The 19309-nt window shown below is 34.7% G+C and overlaps 1 protein-coding gene across 2 annotated transcripts; it reads right to left on the bottom strand.

The window, feature by feature from the left end:
* Positions 1-17002: 17002 nt before the first annotated feature.
* On the bottom strand, positions 17003-19309 carry LOC132792648 (uncharacterized). Of its 2 annotated transcripts, none has more exons than XM_060802086.1 (3): positions 17665-17806; positions 17274-17587; positions 17003-17218 (listed from the first exon to the last, which is right to left on the bottom strand). In XM_060802086.1, exons 2-3 carry the CDS (start codon positions 17553-17555, stop codon positions 17102-17104), a joined length of 399 nt encoding a protein of 132 aa, XP_060658069.1. In that variant the 5' UTR covers positions 17556-17587; positions 17665-17806; the 3' UTR covers positions 17003-17101. The 2 variants fall into 2 exon arrangements, with proteins under 2 accessions (XP_060658069.1, XP_060658068.1); XM_060802085.1 differs by lacking the exon at positions 17003-17218 and adding an exon at positions 18762-19309 and having other exon boundaries at positions 17448-17587; positions 17665-17858.

The raw sequence follows: 19309 nt of genomic DNA, 5'->3' as shown, positions 1-19309 counted from the left end.
TGGTTGTTTTCTTCTCTCAGGGCAAACACGCGTCGCACTTCCGTCACCAAAAATATATAAATATTTTCGTGGAAATATGCTGAAAATTGTATTTAAAATGTTGTCTGCCTTTTGCTTTTTTCTGTTCCCACGCCAGAGCATCGACTTTGACTCGAAGGCAGGCAGCAAGTGCCAAAATAATGTGACATATTATTATTATTGGGGGATCTGTGGTACTATGTAGCTGAGGCTGAAGGCAGATATATAATATCAGGGTCGTCTTACGATCTGCAGACAATTTTTGTCGCGCAATTATAGCTCGTTAAATGTTGATAAATGTATCTCAGAGAAAGCAAAAGGCTTAAAAGGCAGCGCCATGTGCGATATATATTTTGAGGAAGCGCCAGAAATGCGGTAGAAAAAATGGGTAGGAAAGCAACGGATTAAAATGCTTCAGTTAGCGCCGCATTTTTGAGGGATTTAGCCCAAAAATGAATATAGCAAAGTTTAAGTACATTTTTTATATATTTCCAGTTCTCTGTGGCATTATTAACCATGAAATTATAATCATTTCAAACTAAACTGAGAATATTCCTAATAAAGAAATTTCAAATTGCTTTCAGAATCTATAGTATTGTCAAACTAAAAGATGATCTCATGAATAACAGCTGGAAATTAACTAGATTTCTTTTACATTTAAAGAGTTGTGCTTTATTTTTCGTATCAAATTCCTAAACTTTTCAAACTAAGATGAATTGTATTGTTAAAAACGATTTAGAGATAACTTCACCAATCAATTTTCATTTTGAGAGATCATTACATGAAGCTTTTAAATACTTCTTTACTATTTCGAGTGTTTTATGGCATTGTTTATTCATCTCGAAAGATCTCAAACTAAACTGAGAATATTGTTAATAAGAAATTATAGATAACTTTACTTTATCTTATTTTTATTTTCTGCCAAATTAGTTCTTTTCGAAATTCTCAAATTAAAAAAAAATTATAAAATACTTCCATCATATTCCAACTTTTCTGCCGAATTATTCATCTCTAAAAATCTCAAACTAAACGTAAATTGTTGTTAAAAACGAATGATTTTTCTATTTAATGGATGAATAACTACTGCAAATAAATACTACTTTTATATACCATAACTTTTATTATTTGAAGAACCGAATTATTCACCTCTAACTTGTAAACATCTGAAACTAAACTGAAAGTATTCTTAAGTATAAAATATACAAATTTTTCGTAGTTAAGAATAATATCTTCAACAATGTTTACTCGCCACTATGGATAATTAATTCATTAGTTTACCTCAACAGTCAATAAATTTGTTCTATATAAAACATTTCTGTCTGTGCAACTATTCTTAAATATACATATACTATATATACCGTATATAAACTATATATATTTGCTTCCCTTTCGCAAAGCGTATATCCCAAACAATTTTCACGGTATTTTTTTGTCTGAAAATATTGCAATATGTGTAGTAATTCAAAAATTTGTCGCAACATAAATTCTCTGGTGTGTATTTAAAACAAATTCCCAGCTAGACACTAATTTCTGGTTGAGCAGACTAAAAAACAGTGAGATAATATAAAAAACAACAACGAAAATAAAACGACGCACTGACGACATCAAAATTTATTGTTTAAAAATAACTTCAGTTCGCTTTTGCTTTGGCAATAGTTTGTGCAAATATTTAAATGAATCTTTGTCTATTATTTGAATTTTGGTGATTTTCACATGACCCTGAAATCCCCAACAACTTAATCTAACTCAACCGAAACCATGTTTACCTAAGTATATAGAGCATGTTAGTTTTTCGTCTGGTTTGCATCGGTTTTGTGGGATACCCGTTGAACTGGGTCAATAAAAAGGGGCATGTGCGTTGAGTCAATTTTGGCAGGCATTGAGGTCAATAAAAGTAAGATAGGCCGCTGGCATGGTAACACCCCCCCCTCACCCCTTCAGGTTCCTATGAACCGATAAACAATCCAATTAAAACAATTGCCAGGGACAACACACAGCAAAAGAAGCGTAGGAAAATTCGCCCGCAGCTTTTCCATTGCGTGTGAGGTTCAATCGAGGGTATCTCAAAGATACTCCACATCGATAAAAAAAAAAAAACGAAAGACTTCAGTTGGAGAATTGGTTTTAGGGTCTAATGGCAAAACGCCGCTTTTCACCTACTGCAGGCGAAAGTGAAAGTCTATTTTTCGCATATGCCTAGACAGATAGAGAGAGACCTGCCCCTCAGACTTCACCTCTCCCTCTCTTCTCTACTTCCCCTGCTGCCTACCGCAAGCAATTTAATGTTCAATTTCTGTTCATTAATCTTTACTTTGGCTTACATTTTTTTTTTATTTTTTCTTTCTTTACTTCACTTTTGTTTTCTTTTTTCTGTTTTGTTTTTGCGCGCGCTCGCGATAAAGTTGATTGTTTTGCTCCATGTTGGAAGTTGGATGTTGTCCATCTCTCGATTGCTTTGCTAACTCAATTTGGGTGGCGATTCGGCGGCTTGATTGATTTCTACGACGTGGCTGACTAACTGCAACGCTCAAATTGAAACTAATTAACAGCTGCCATATCAAATTTGATTATCCAAATGTTTGTTTTGTGGCGCAAACAAAAGGCGCAATGCAATACACTTTCATTAGGGCGCTGCAATTAAGAAAAAGATACAAAGTATCTATTGAGATTAATCACTTGCACTCTTTCTGTCAGTTTGATTGAAGTCATAATGTTTTTATATCTTAATTATTTAACATATTTTTCATAGAAAAGATGCTTAAAGAGAATTAATGGTACATAGAAAAAAACATGCTAAAATCAATCTTCAATCGTGATTATATAACATAATGTTTAAATTTCACAAAGAAGGTATTTTCTTAAATCAACTTTCAAATTTTTCAAAAATTCGAAATTTATCATTCTTGAAGTTCAAAATTTGTTAAGTGCATTTAGTTTAATTCTACGATATTTAATTTTTATTGAGTTCGTTTAAATTTTCAGTTTACTTTTGTACTTTTCACTGTTATCCATTCCAGTTCTTTTATTTAAATTATCGATATTTTAGTTCAATCGATTGCATTATAAATTAATCGTTCTTCTATTTCGACAGTTTAGTTTTTAAATATATTTGTAATTATAAGATTTATTTTCATTATAAGATTTCTTTTTTAATCCTCGCTCATTTATTTCATTCAAATGATCGATATTACTCTTTCACTCGATAGTATGTTAATATTCGATTTCCTCATAGATTAGACGCTATTCTGACAGTTTTATAAATTAATAGTTCGACTACTTCGATAGTTTTGTTTAATCTAATTCATTAAGAGATTTCTTTCTTAATTTTTATATTTATGCTTATCATTTATTTCATTTAAACTATTGACATTTTTCTTTGATTCGATAGTATGCTTATAATCGATGTTCTTATAAATTAGTAGTGAGGCTCTATTACGATAGTTTTGTTTTCAAACTTATATTGTACAAATTTTTCTTAACCATTCAAGCAAGGGTATTAAAGTTTCATTATAACAAACTAATCCATTCTTCTCTGGCTGATTTTACCACCATTAAAACAACTGCTAAACAGTTTATGCGCTTCCACACGTTTTCAATTTTTTACGACATTTCGTTTGAACGATTCCTTGACAGGCGGATAGCGAGAATGTGGACAACTTAATGAAGCACGAATTGCTAGTACGAAATATTAAATCAAATGAAGATTAATGAGTTTGACTTCTTGGGCTGCTTTCTGAGCTGAGCTTGCCCAATTGATTTTTTGTCGTAGACGACGAGTTTCACTCGATGATGATGAGTCTTAAACTAGTTTCGATATCGACTAATGATACTGAACTCAATTTGATTGCAATCAGGTTGTTTTGAGAAATTCTTGGAATGCTTCTCAAAGAGTGCTAATATTTGTTTAAAGAGGCAAATGTAGAAATCATATTTACACTTTTAATGAATTTATGATTTACCTTGTGAATTTGGTAATACAAGAAATCATACTTATACTTTTAATCAATTTATGATCTAACTTTGTGAGTGATAGATGGTAATACAAGGTCTTGATTCATGTATAGCTTTATCAAAAGGCGTTTCCGCTGTGAGACATGAGCTATTAGACTCTGTCAGCATGTGGAGTGAGACAATGGCTGTGTATGATTATGATTATTTTTGGAGTAATTACAGGCTAGAGGATTGTTTGTCTGTAACCCAATTCGAGCTTGGCATTTCATTCAAGTTCACAATCCAAACTCGTTTTTTTTAGCTCGAGTTAGGAGTAATTGTTGTTGTGCGTGGGCTGTGGAAAAACGTTTCGCGCCTTAAAAAAAAGATTTACATGTTGAGTCGCTGTTGAGGCTTTTGTTTTAAAAGGCATATCATTGCAAATGCAGCCGGGGCAAAATGCTTATTACAGAATTTGCATAAATGTAAGTTGGCAATTAAATTGCAAAAACAATAATAACAATAACATGACACACCTCATGCGATTGTTTTTCTGTAGAGTTGACTGTCTCAAGAAGTTGTCAGCGCTGTCAAGGATTGGCTCTCTATCACTAAGTTACTCTGGTACTTTTGCGGATAGAGTTTTGTCAGCGTGTTTAACTTGAACTGGCCAACAAATTAACATAAATGCCCACACAAACAATTTCTAAATCCCACAACAACAACAACAACAATGAGAACTTGCCTCAATACGTGCCTCTTGTGGCATTTCTGTGTGTGTTGTGTTGTGTTGTTTTCTATGCCTGCGACACACGCGGCGCGTGAGCAGTTTACAAATTCATTTGAGTACCATCATCTTTACCAGCCAAAGAAGCAGCACAAACAATAATAACAACAACAACAACACAGAACAACAACAACATTGCACCTAGTTTGAAGTTATCATAAAAAACAACAACAACACACACACATGTGAGGTAAAAGAAACTATAAAAAAATTAAAATAAAAACCAAAAAGCGAAAAACCAAAACTCGAAAGGCGCAAAAGTATTTTCGAAACACATATTCCGGCGTACTTTTGAAATTAGCTGTCGCTATCTTTTCTTTATCGTTGCACTCTACGTGGAAAAACTGGAGGCAAAGCAGCATTGCTGACTATGAAATGCACTGCAAATTCAAAAGAATTGAAGAATGAATTTTTGAATGCAAACAAGTGAAGTAGTGGTAAGCTGTATTTAGTGGTAAATATGTAGAACTCGTTTTGAGATTTAAAAAAGTAAAAATGTGAAGTAATGATAAGCTGGGAGTGTAGTTTTTAGCGTAAAATATGATGTGAGCATTGAAAGTGTAGAATTCAAAAATAAATGTTTTATTTCAAACAAGTCAAGTAGCTGAAGAAGCTGTAAGTTTTGTGAGAAACTTGTGCTTAGATAGAACTTGTTATCTGCGGAACTTTGTCTAAGATATTCTAATTATTTGTGTTTAGTTGACAATACATTTATGCTTTAAAATTTTTTTCTGTAAATAAGTTATATTGATATATTAAAAACTTGATTTCAATACGCATAGTAGTAGACTTGTTGATATATGGTACTGATATTCTTTGATATTCCAGTATACTCGTAAATCTTATGATTCAATAATGTTAGGTATTGCTAAGAGGGAGATTAATCTTAGTTATGAATATTATAAAAACTATTTTCTGGAATCCTTTCTGCAAATTATTTAAGATCATGTCTGTATTAAAATAAATGATCAACATAAACATAATCACGATTGAATCCTTTCTTAAAGTGTTTTTATGCATTTTTAAATATTCAACACTTTTTGATATAAGGACGACGAATTTCCAGAACGAGCTAATGATTTAAACGTGTAAAGCAGCATGTTAACATAGAGTGAGAGATATATACAGCTTTTTCTTCTAAAAATCTTACTTGTAGTTTTTTTTTACTTCCGACTGCTTAATAATAGAATTATTAAGGACTCCCCAAAAACAAAAAGGATTGATCTCTAAGAAACTTTTTAATTTTCTAACGTGATGTCTTCATTTTTTGTTGTCTACTTTACATATTCCTATAAGTCAATAGAATGTGCTGTATACCTTCTGAGTTGCAGGGTATAAGTGAAGCTTATGTTACTCACAGTTTAGTTGGGGGATTTAGCCCTGATGCGCGCTAAGCTGTCGATGCGTGTCGGCAGTTTAGATAGCATCTGGCTAACTCGGGAGAAGAGGCACATCGACGTCAATAGGCGTGCGGCTATATTTAGGTGTGGAGCTGGGGCTGCATATTGTGTGTACTACTATAAGGAATGCCCAATGGCAGATATAAAATAGCTGATTAAGTTTATGCACGCCGCGCTGCTCGAAGGGGGAATTTCGTATGGTATTTAATAAAGATTGTTGCAATGTTTTCACTTGCCTGTGATTTATGCCGACCAAGTTGCCAGGCCTCATATTTTTATTACATGAAGTGTGTGTTTGCTGTGCATATTGTGCACTGTGGATTGGGTGTGGGTGCAGTCAAGAGAATTTCTTAATGGTCAGTTCGAACGGTCGAACATTACGTGACCAAAACAGCAGCAACAACCAAAACTCAAGTCAATGCAGCAGCTAGTTAAAAACTGAACTCTGCTGTTTGGGAGAGTTGCGAAAGTTGAAGAAAAGACCAAGAGAGAAAAAAAAAAATAATAAAAACGAAAGTGCCAAGTGGAAACTGTGGAACAACTCCTTGCCAGTTGCAGTTTTAGTTCCCTCCCTCTCTCTCCCTCTGCGACCCTGTGTCTGTTGCATCATCCAGTCATCGTCTCTATTCGTATATCTCTGCAGAGCTCATATTTCGCCCGCTCGCTTGTTCCGTCCAGTCAACTGGCTGTAAATACCAAATATAATTGTTTAACTGTCCATAAAAATGAAGAAATAAAAGACCCTTTTGTGTATGATGGCTACACGTTCGGTTGTTCGTTCGTCCATTGAACCCAACCAAGCAGCAGCATCAGCATCAGCATCTTGAAAGAGAGATCTTTCAGTTCGCAAGACAAATAATTTCACACCAATATGTTGGCAATTGCTCGATTGCTTGGAATTGCTCGCGTAACAGGTCTCTCTCTTCTCCCCTTCCTCTCTACGTATTCCTCCCCCTCTCTTCCAGCTTCATCCCATTGATTGACTGCCTGTGTTTGCCTGAACTGTCTGTGTTTGCCTAACTGCCTCGCTGACTGACTGTCCCATCCATCAAATGCATTGCCATCAGCTCAAGCAGGTGTCCAACAACTTCATTCGTTTGTTTTTGGTTTTGTGTGTTTTTTGGGGGGCGTAAATTATGAGATTTGTTTTACGATTTCGGGCAACATAAGAGCAGACATTGTCTAGAAATAATATCAATGAGAAGGCTTGCCATGCCACATGCAATTGATTATCTCATTCGGATGGAAAACATTGGGAAAGACTTTTCTCAGGATACACGGATCCCTGCTGTATCCTGAGAAAACACTTTCCCAATGATTTCCATCTGAATCGCGTGACTCTTATGCAGGGAAAAGTCAAGGCAGAAATATTGTTAGTTGAAGAAATTAGTCTGCAAAGAGCTAAAGGGATCATTTCTATAGTCAAGTATTTAGGATAATGATTATTAAACGTTTAAATTGATATTGTATTGGAAGTAGAGTATAAGAAATGATTAAATATCTAAGATAATGATTATGAGGTGTTTAATTGATATTTTGTTGGCCGTAGAGAATACAGAGATGATTAAAAATGCATTAGAAATAATACAATATAATCGAAATCAGATTTTCTTATTGTTTATTAATGCATTAGAACTAATGGAAAACTAAAGTAAAACACTAAGTGCAGAAATTGTCTTGCTTATTTTATTTTTTTCTTAGTCCCTAAGTTTAACGACCATATTGCTTAACCCTTATGTCTATAATATATAGATACCGTCGTCTATAAGAATTAAGCTATATAGATAACGTTGTCTATAATGGTTAAAATATATATATATATATAATTAAACGATTCAGTATAAGGACAATATTGCCTATAGAAAACATTAGTCCAGAGGGGCTAAGATATTTAGACATATATCTTAACCCTTATAGACAGTATTGGAGTTAAGATGAATGCCTAAATACCTTAACCCCTCTGGACTAATGTTTTCTATAGGCAATATTGTCCTTATACTGAATCGTTTAATTATATATATTTCGTACTATCTTTTAATGTTTAGTCAATTTTTTTTTATCTGTAAATTTACATTGACAAGAAATCGTTGAGTCTTTGCATTTTACTTAAAAGAATTTCAATATTATTAAATCATCACAATTCAATTCTGAACTAAATGTGTTAAATGTTATATGCTGAAATTATATATGTATTAGAGTACTAGTATTTTAAATATTTGCGTACAAATTTTAATATAAACTATATTATCAAATCATTATAATTCAATTCACTAAATGTTAAATGGTATATGCTGAATCATTTCTATGTCTTCCAAAGTGTCGAATAAATTGAATTACCTATTGCATTTAGTTTCAATTACATTTCAATTTTGAAGGGCCATTACTTAAGTACTGCTTTTCACCACTTTAACTGAGTCATGGTCAGTTGATAAGGTGCAATTTAATAACTTTCTTCACTCTGAGTGGCGTTGAGTCTCATTAGGCAACATTAGCTTGAAGTCTCGTCTATCACCTTTTGGCCATTTGTGCAGCGGCTACCGCAAAAACAAAGTAAATAGCGAACAGCGAAAATGCAATGGGAAAACTTGATTTATGATTAGCTGCGGAGTTTGAGAGAAGGGAGAGGGTAGAGGGGGGAAAACTGCATGTCAACGGAAATTGCTTAATCATTTCCATGCGTAGTTTTCGCCAGTCGTGTGTGTGTGTGTGTGTGTGTGTGTAATCATATCGCCTTGTGAAATGCGTTTGTCGTGCCTTTAAAATGCGGTGACTAATAAAATTTCCTTTTCTTTCTTTCTATTTGCAGGTAAGTTTCTTTGCCCCCTTGCAAAAGGAAATCATTGCGTAAGTCAATAAAAAATCAGATGATTATTTGCTTAGGACTTGAATCTTTCGTTGAGGATTGCATAATAGGGAAGTCAGGAAGTTCCCGTAAGGAAGTGAACTCCGATATCTTCTACCTGTCTGCCAGCTCAAATGCAGAAATCCATTAGCATGCGCGTCCTAAAAGCGATTGAGGCTGCTGCTTCGTAAATTATCGCTTGCATTTGCCACATGTTGCATTCGCCATGAAATGAATGCCTCATTTGTGCAGGCGGCTGCGTTGATTGCGAATATGAAAATACTATACACGAAAAGCACTTTGAGTCTATGACTATATGAGTATGTGAATATGTGAGTATGTGAGTCTACTCATATATTGTTGTTGGTGTCTATGTGGCATCTACCATCACCGCATCCTGACCCCTTGTCGCGCCTAACGATCTTTAACCTTCGTCGGCCAGACGATCAGCCGCAGACTGACTCGAAGACTCCGACTGTCTGTCTATTGTTATTATTGATTGTTGTTGTTGTTGTACAACACAACACAAGCACGCATCGTTGTATCTTGCAGTTTGTTTTGCTATCTTGCGAATACACTTTTTACTTATGCCACAACATGCTCAAACTCTGTGCCTCAGCCTCAGCCTCTTCGCCTCTGTGCCTCCAGCTCATTTGTTAATCACCTGGGTAATCAGCGTTGTTTTCTTTTGTTGCTCAGTCTATCTTGTTGCATGCCTCCTGCATTTAACCTAGGCTGCTGTGCTCTTTGCAACCTGCAACTGCCCGCTTACAAGTGAAAGTGAAAAGTGCTGTTGTCGCGTGGGTTGTGTTGAACGCTGATTAGTCCAAGTCAGGCTACTGTCCAATGCCAGCCAGCCACAAATGAGTGATCAATGGCCAGTTGATTGGAAGCGTTGTTGTTATTGTCTGCTTGATTCAGCACACCAAAAGGATTTTGCTCGAGTTTCTAGAATTCTTTGCAAACTTAAAACTTGTAATTTTCCAACAGATACTTTAGGATTTGTGCAGCCTACGTTGAGAACTTATGTGGTACCTAAGCGAAGCGGCTAAAGTTAGTTGCAGCTGAGAAATACCTTAGCAACTTCAAAGAACTTTTAAGATTTATATCTCCGTTTAATGTGAAGCAAAATTTATTGTAGTTTCATCAGCTTTTAAAAATGTGTTTAACTTGTAAGAAATTTGTGAAAAAGTTGGGTATATCAAATTATATGAAATGATTCTACTTGTATTTACTTAAATAATATTATATTGATCTACTTTTATGATACCAATATGACATATTAATCTATCTTACAATAGGGTTTCCTTTGTAACTCAATATATAGATTTAAAGAAAACTGAATAATAGAGTGAAGAATTCTTAGCACCTTCTTTTCTGATTATTATATCAAGCCTACATTTACTATATATTATCATTAGTAAGGGTCGATTTTTTAATGTTCCCATAAATCTATTTGTTCGTATAAACTGACTTATAAGGACAATTTCTTTACTTCATGTTGAGCACATAAAAACATAACATTCTGGTATTGAATTTTGTTGTACAAGACTTTGTTGCGCAAACAATTTTTTAGAGACAATAGTTATATATCGCTATATTGGAAAATCATTCCTATGACTCAAATATACTTTTTATGTTAAAATATAATTTTCCCTATAACTTGTTGTTGTATTCTTAAAGAAATGTAGTATAAGATAAATATTTTGTATAAAGTTAATGTTTGCTAAATTGTTGGTCTCTTTCTGTAATCAAGTTTATGGGTGTAGTTGGTCTTTAGACTACCCCTCTCAGCTGTTTACAGGGTATAACAAAACGAAGCGTTGGTAAATTTGTGGCCGCCCTTTTGGCCAGGCCATTTCATAGCGCAGTGAGGCAATTTATGACACAAATTAAATGCATGAAAATTATGATGAATGCGAAGTAAAATTTATGCTGATGACATACCCCAACAGAGTTCCGCCCGCTGCATTGAGTTGATGCTGCTTGGCTGCTCCTTTGGCAGCGCCAATCAAGCCCAGACGTCTCGAAGCTGAAGCTGAAGCTGATGATGAAGTCGGAGTCGAAGTCGAAGTCGGAGTCTGGTTGCCTCGAAAAAATCTCATGGGCGTCTCAGCGCTTTGGTATGCCATTGAGATAGAGCGTGTGGCAGCAGCCAGCTGTGGCAGCAACAACTTGTGGCAGCCACTTCACGTTTTGCCAATGGAATTGTGATTGCTAGCAACAGCGACTCCGACTGCGACTCTGGCTCCTTAGCCTGCCTCTAGCCGAAAGTTGTTGCGTATTAAAATGGAAATTGCAAGTTTTTCGCTTGACTTCGGGTTCGGTTCACTTTTGGTTTGGTTTGACTTTGGCTTGTCGGCGCTTTTGTTTCACTTTCGTTTGGCGAGCTGCTTGATTGCAGGTTTTTATAACCGCATTTATCACGCTGCCACACATTCGAGCCATAAGATGCTGCCACAAGATCAAGTAAGAGTTTCAGTTTCATTTAATTGCCGCTGGGTTTTGCAGACTCCAAACTCTGTTGTTGTTGTCCAAGGGTACTTTTGACTGTCCAGACTCCAGACTCGAATCCATTTTTGCCCGTCACTTCATTTGCTACACTTTGTTGTCAGCTGTTTGGACCACGCCCTCTCCCTCCCCTTCCCTCCCCTTCCATATATGTCAGGGCGCCAATTTGTATTGAATTGTTTCGGTCTTTTTCGAGTATCTGTTGTTATCGCTTCTTACTACGATTTTGTGTGTTGTGTTGTGGCCTCCTTCAGCTCCTCTCATTCGTCATATCTCTCGGCGATTTATGCCAGGTTATGAAATGTTTTACAAGTTTTCAACAAATTTCCTGTTTTTCTTTATTTTGCCAATGGTTACGCACTTTATCGCTGTTGTCGGTCTCTTGGTCAGTATTAATTATTATGCTCTTATGCGCTTTATTTTTGTTTTCATTTTCTGTTTTCCATTTTGTTTTTATTGCCCCCCGCCTTAAAGCCAACGAACCTGTTGCAATGCGTTCCACAGTGCACAAAAATATGCGAATTATTCCAACAGAGGAAGCAGAGTTGGGAGGGAGGTAGATTTCTGAATTTTTTATGGGCTTTTGGCTTGTTGGGCAACTATTTTGCAGCAGAGTTGTCGGCTTTCAGTTTCACATAGGGTTTTGCTTGGCACTAGGAAATTGTGTGCCTAGTGAGCAGAGTTTCTGAATGGGAGGCTGATTAGAGACTTGTTTGAAGGCGTAGACACGTCTCTTATATATTTGACTTAATGATCGTCTATGCGAAAAGATTTCCTGTGGCGCAAAGTGTTGTTTAGATTTTTGAGTAAGATTAACAAAATATGTTATGGCCTAAAAGAAGCGTCTTTACCATTTGTATGATTGCAGAATACCATTTAAAAAAATTTTCTTGTATTAATTTGTGAATCTAAAGCTTTTATTATCATTTCAACATTTCCATAATCTTTGTATTAAAAGCCAAGCCCCTTACCTTAACTTAAAATATATTCAGCAAAATTCTACTAGTAGAAAAGATTTTCCCAAAATGTTTACATTTTTAATGTGTACTAAATTCAATATATTTATATTCTACAATATAAAGTTTCTTCACATTCATTTATAAATCTAGAGCTTCTATTACCAGTTCTGTATTTCCATAATCTTCACATTAAAAGCCAAGTCAAGCTCCATAACTTGAGCTATTTGAACTTCTGAAAATGTTTAGAATTTTAAAGATTTACAAAAATATTTAATACTTTCGTTTTCATTATTAGTATGAAATCGTATTAAAAGTCTAAAGTTTTTTATAAGTCATTTCCAAATTTAAAGCTTTTTTTTGGCAGTTCTGAATATAATCTTCGCATTAGAAGCCAAGCTTCTTAATTTAAGCTATTTGAACTATTATTCATTATTGGCAGTAGACTTCCGCAAAAATGCTGTTTCGAGTTGTTTTCATTATTTGTATAAAAATGTATTATATACTTTTTAGTACCTATGTATTTCTGAATCTAAAGAGTCTTTCTTCAGCCCCATATTTTCATAATCTTCTCATTAGAAGACAAGTCCAGCTCTTTAACTTAAGATAGTTAAATTATTACGATACTTCCCCAAAAATGATAATTGAAAATGTAAAGATAGATTTAAAAAAAATATTTGATACTTTATTATTTGTATAAAACAGTATTCTACTTTTTTAGTATTTATTTCTGAATTTAATGCTTAATTTATTAGCTGAGTATTTTCATAATCTTCTCATTAGAAGGCTTCTAATAGAAGCCAAGCCCTTTAACTTAAGCTTCTTTAACTACATATTATCTACCGAAATTCTTCTTGGAAAATTAGCCCGCTGCTGCTTTTCATTCATTTAATATCCATTAAGCCAATTCCCCGCATAATACAAATTACTTAACGAATGAACTAAATTCCTAGTTTGACTTACGCGCCCCCAAAATACTACTTATAATACACAAAAATTCCAAAGCTACAGCGCTAATATGCCACCATGCCACCATGCCACACCACATGGCAGCACACCACGAAATATGCCACAAATTTCAAGTGCGACGCAACTAAATCGAATGCGACTTCTTAGACAACAAGCAAACGAATAATGAATATCATACAAAGCGTCCAGTCGAACATCATAATGATGTTGCTTAGCATCCACAACATGCGTACCACAAGCAGTGCTGCTAACAGTGCCAAATTGAGCGTTAACAGTGCCATTGCGAGCATAACATTGAGAAGCCGCCTGTTAAGCGGGCTGCACCTGAATCTGAACGTTTCCAAACTGTTCAACAAACAGTTCGCGCTCAACTCGCACAGAGAACGCACCAGCGACGCGTTTGCAAACGGTTGCAAATGAAAGAAATCCACCAAAATCTATCTAAATAATAATAATAATAATAATGCACTAAAAACACCTTCCATTAACCGCAAACCAACGAACTGTACATAATAATTACTAAGAAATTGAAAAGTGTAGAGAAATAATTAACGAAATTCCAATAATTGCTCAAGTTACAATACATTGAGCTCGCGTACGCGTTTGAAAATTGTTTGATCGATTCGACTTCAAATTGGATGTAAAGGCATTCGCGGGACCAAATTGCCATAGTGAATAAAGTGTGGTAGAATTCTAGACACCCAAGCTAATGTCCAGTGACGCAGGCCACGAAATTCAAAAATAAATATTCTGCAAAAAAAAAAGTGGAAAACCAAAAAAATAAAAATAAAAAGAAATTATAAGAAAAGAAACAGCTGCACTATATAGTATAAGTGTAGTTGAACAATTCCACCCCATAAAAAAACAAGTGACCACAAGTGAAACAAGAAACATATTGCACCGTGTTATAATTATTCGTGTTTTCTTTTCATTTGTCTTTTTGAGCTGTCAACTATTTGCCTTTATATAGCCAGACTATATAGAACTGTACAATAAGAGACAGCACAACCCCTTTACTCTATAAAAAAAAACTATATATTTATTTATTCCTTCCTACTCTGTGCTGGAAATCGCTTCGTTTATTTGTAACGAAGTTGGAACATTTGCCAAGCCAAGAAACTTTTAGTGTGTGTTTTGTTTTTGTTTTTTTGTATTTGTGTTCAATTTATTTTCATCAAGTGGGAAAGTTAACAAATTTCCATTTAATTGAAACAATTGCTCTAAACTCGAAAATAAATAGACTGGGCAGCATCATAAAAATCCGAACAGCAACAACAACAAACTCCAAGAGCTGCATTCTAAGTAGAGCAAAGCAATAACAACAACATCGAAAAAAGAGTAACTGCATTGTGTGCAAGATACACAGATAGAAAGATACAGAGATACTGAGATACCTGTCTCTCTGTGAACAGCCCAACCCTCTACCAAAACGACGCTGCTTTGGTCGTAAATGCAGTTTGAGGAACTGCAGCATAATTAGCATTGTATGCAAGTGTCTACCAGTGTGTGTATTTGAGTGTGTGTGCTTCAAACGCTCGCAGCAACAGCTAGAATATCAACAACAACAGTAACAACAACAACTACGGCTGCACAATGTATCTCATACAGGTGAGACAACCGCTACAACAACAATTACAGATATAACTACTTGTACAGTAGATCGCATAGATCGCATAGATCACAACAGCACGCAGCACATCTAATTGAGTGTTTGCTTTTACTTATCACATGCTTTAGACAACAACAACAACAAAAAAAGCGACAACGACAACTACAACAACAGCAGCTGTGGCAGCAACCACTTGCTGCTCAACATGATCTTTACTAAGCGCGGCATATTAGCTGCGATCTGTTGCTTAAAAAACTGAATTTGAAATAAGAAACTCTGCAATCATGATTTAAGTTGAAATTAAAAATTAGCTGCGATCTAAAGATTGAAAAACTGAACAAGAATTAAATTAAAATTAGAGATTTTGTTGCTAAAATTCTACTCCATAATTTTGTCGGACTCGATTAGGTTTCTTTATAGATTTTCTGTAGATTGTGAAACTGAGCTAAACTTACATTGAAATTAGTAATATAGTACTTAAAATTCTACTCCATATTACATAATTTTATTGGAATCGATTAGGTTACTCTATTGCTTTGTAATTCAATTCTGTAATTGAATAATAATAATATGGAATTTATGATATAGGTGAGAAATTAGCGTAGACTCGTTTACAAATAGATTATTGAGATTACGTTGATTTAGGGGCTTGGCCAAGAGGCTCATGATCTCTAGCAATTTGCTCTGAATACATAATTTATTTGCAAGAATGTGCTAAAATAATATTTGGATTTTAAATTTGCAATATTTACTAAGAAATTATTTTTAAATAATATTTTGAAATTATCGAAGAAACGTTTACAAATTGATTATTGAGATTACCTTGATTTAGGGGCTCTTTAGAAATTTGCTCTGAAAATATGATTTATTTGCAAGAATATGCTAAATTAATATTTGAATTTCAAATTTTTCAATATTTGCTATGAAGTTGTTTTAGCTTATTTTCTTTTTTCTAATTCTTCAATAATTCTCTGGAATTTATATGAATTAAGATGCAAATTTTCAAAATCAATGTTTCAATTACATAATTTTTTTCTACACTACTGGAATATTTATAAATAAGGATTGAGCGAAGTTACATTTAAAAGTTCACTAAGATTATGTTGACTAAGCGATCTTAGCGATCCTTAGCGATTTGCGACGATTTCTTATACAATTTTGAAGACTTAACTTTTCATCCTCATTCTAAGAAATCCACATTTTATAGTCTTTTGTTTACCAAATTCTACAATATTCAATTGCACCCCTTTTGTTATAAATTTAAATTATAGAGTATTAAAACTGCGTTGGTTTCTTACTCATGATCATCTCTCTTTCGTTAATTGCTATCCATCTTGAATATGGAGTGAGTGTTTGCCACGCCCTCTTTTGCTATGCATGCTGCAATGCGTCTCCACTTCAACCACAAATAATTTGTTTAATTTGTAGCTAATTTATCTTTTCAGTTGGCTTGCGGCGATATTCGGTATTTTCGGTTGTTGAATTGTTTTTTTTTTTGGGTGCTGCTGAGATATGAGGGTTAACTGGATCGGATCAGGTGGCTCATTAGTGTGGCTAGTGAACTTTGACCTAAGCATTTTCAATGTGAGAACTTCAAATTGAAATTTTTCGTTGTTGTTAGTCGACCTTTAGTTTGATTTGACCTTCGACTTCGGTTTCGACTCTGACATCTAGTCTTCATTGACTTGATTGATAGCATGATAGCTCAAAGCAAAACAAAACTTTCGAAATAAAACTTAATCTTTATATTTTTATAACATTACGTTGTGTGCAATGTCTGCCCCAGAAATAATTAATAAGGACTTGGAGGAACATGTGCAAGCTGTCATCCTGTGCATGTTGGAGGTAGTCGATGCTGGACTCAATTTGGAGGCACTTAAAGCCAGCATGGAGCTGCTCGATGTTGGCATCCAGCCACGTTTATTGGGCAAGGTGATCAAGCTGTTGCAAAAAGATGCCAAAGCAAAGAAATAGATACAGTTGTGTTGTTGAAAATTTATTAAACAATTTCATGGAAAATTTTGGTATTGATTATCTGCTACTTTATATTCTACTATTTGGTACGAACTTCATGTTGATTTAATCATCAATTTTGTGATCGACTGGAAATATGTGTTCGCCAGTCTGATGTTTGGCCATATAAATTATGCCAGCCATAATGATGAAAAACTGCAGCATCTTTGCTTGGTAGAAGGTCTAAAGGGGAGTTTTATATGGAATATGAATTTGATATATTTGATATTTTGCTCACCTGTCTAATGTAAACGGGCAGCGGCACATAAGCCCGATGAGAGTGATAGTCAAAGCCCCGATATAGCCAATAACCCGGCCAAGCGCCCAAGCTGGCCAACAAAAATGGCGAAACCGAATTCATGACATTCTCAAACTCTGGCGTTTGCACAACCATTTGAATGTCTTCGCCCAAGTTGGGAATTTGACGCACGGGCTTCAACTCTTCCTCCTGCTTTGACTTGCGATCCAGTTGATTCACACTCCAGCGCTTGACGCTTTCGATGAAGTCCGTTACACCCATTTTTATAGAAATTTGTTGTACCTAAAATTTCGCTACAAAATTGTTCCAAATTTTGTTTCAACAGACTGTTAAAAAAGTGTAATAAAACTGTGTTATGCTTGTGACATACTTGAATTCTGGGAGACGGGAACGCAGAGCCTGCTATTTGCTACTCTAATCATCCTCATCATCATCTGGCGTTGAATCCCGATTGTAGGCGACTTCATGTATAGGCAGACTGGAGGCAGTTGCGCCTTGAGCACTGGCCATAAGGAAACCCACCGTCAAGATGGCCACTTGCATTAGCTTGGCATGCTGAAAGGTCTAAGGAGAGAAAGATTATTATTATTAGTATTTTATTGGAATAACGAATTCAATTTATTATTGCAATTAGATGAGCCAGAGTGTCTAAGGCCTTCAGGCTAAGAAAGATAGTATATACTCTACAAAGTATAGAGTGAAAATAATTTAGATTCAAAAAATTTTGATTTAAGATAATCTTGAAATAAGATTTCAATCAAGATTTTGATGATAAATTTTCATTTTAAGATGCAAAGATTAAAAACATCCTATTTTAAGATTAAAATTATATTCAAGAATGTTTTTATTCTAGATTGAAAAGTAGACTGCAAATCTTTCAATAAGACTTTCCCAACGTACAACAAAAAAAAATGTATTCCTGTTTTTTTTTAAATGTTGGAATTCCCTTTCCTTGAAATTCGAACCTAATTACAATTAAACAATCTAAATTTAAGATTGTTTGATCCTTATATGAGAATTTGACTTCTTGGATCGATTTTTCCATTGTTAGATTAGATTATAATCTTGAATTTCAATATTAGACAATCTATATTTTTTGTAAAGTTTCGATATCGACTTAAGAATAAACCTTCTTGGTGGATACAAGAAACAAGATTATAATCTTGAATTTCAAGATTTGACAATCCCTGGAATTCCCTTTCTTTAAAATTAGAATATAATCTCAAATTTAAACAAACGAAATTTTAAGATTGTGTGCTCTTGATTTAAGTTTTTGCTTTCTTGGTTCAATTTTAAGGTTTTCTAAGATTATCATTTTAAATTTAAAGATTGGGCATTGTATATTTTTTTTGTATAATTTTGATCAAGATTTAAGAATAAACCTTCTTGGTTCAATTTTGACTGACAAACTTGATTCAAGATATTATTCATGATTTTAACATGTTTCTTCTTGTTCTGCATACTTACTCTTTGGATGTACAAGCCAATGCGTTCTGTGCGACGTCTTGACTCCCATTGATAGCCACGCCAGAGCCAATAGCTTGGCCAGGTGACGAAGCCAAGGGCCAGATAGGGCACAAGATGCTGAAATTTGTTTGCGAAACCAGACGGGGTATTGCGCTCAATGAAATTAAGAAATTCGACCTGATAATTTATCGATGGTCCCGTCTCGCCAATATTTCGCGCTGTTCCAGGCAAGGCAAGTGCGCCTCCCTCAATTGGTGGATCCGAGGTGGTTATATTGAAACCCTCATCGCTCTGTTCCGTTTTTGATTGTTGCATTAGATCCAACATTTCATCGGCATTGAGTTGTTCATGCTCTTCGACATCATCGAGATTGCGACGGAGAAACGTGCGGAAAGTGTTGCGTAGTGCATCCATATTATAATATCGCGTTGGTTAATTTTATGTTGGCTGACCGAAATATCAAAAAAGAGAAAGAAACTGAACTATATAGGTAAAAAATTTAAGAAAAACTTAAAAAAAAAGATTTCTATGATTGAAAATGCGTAGAG

Source organism: Drosophila nasuta, chromosome 3 (genome assembly GCF_023558535.2).
Source record: "Drosophila nasuta strain 15112-1781.00 chromosome 3, ASM2355853v1, whole genome shotgun sequence".
Taxonomy (NCBI): Eukaryota; Metazoa; Arthropoda; class Insecta; order Diptera; family Drosophilidae; genus Drosophila; species Drosophila nasuta.
This window is presented reverse-complemented; position numbering and strand designations above follow the sequence as displayed.

Excerpts from the sequence above, each read along its gene's own strand:
- LOC132792648 (XM_060802085.1), bottom strand. The coding sequence starts at position 19,175 with ATGGATGCACTACGCAACACTTTCCGCACGTTTCTCCGTCGCAATCTC. Across the intron at positions 17,859-18,761 it reads TTGGCTTGTACATCCAAAGA|ACCTTTCAGCATGCCAAGCT; the intron begins GTAAGTATGCAG and ends TTCTCTCCTTAG.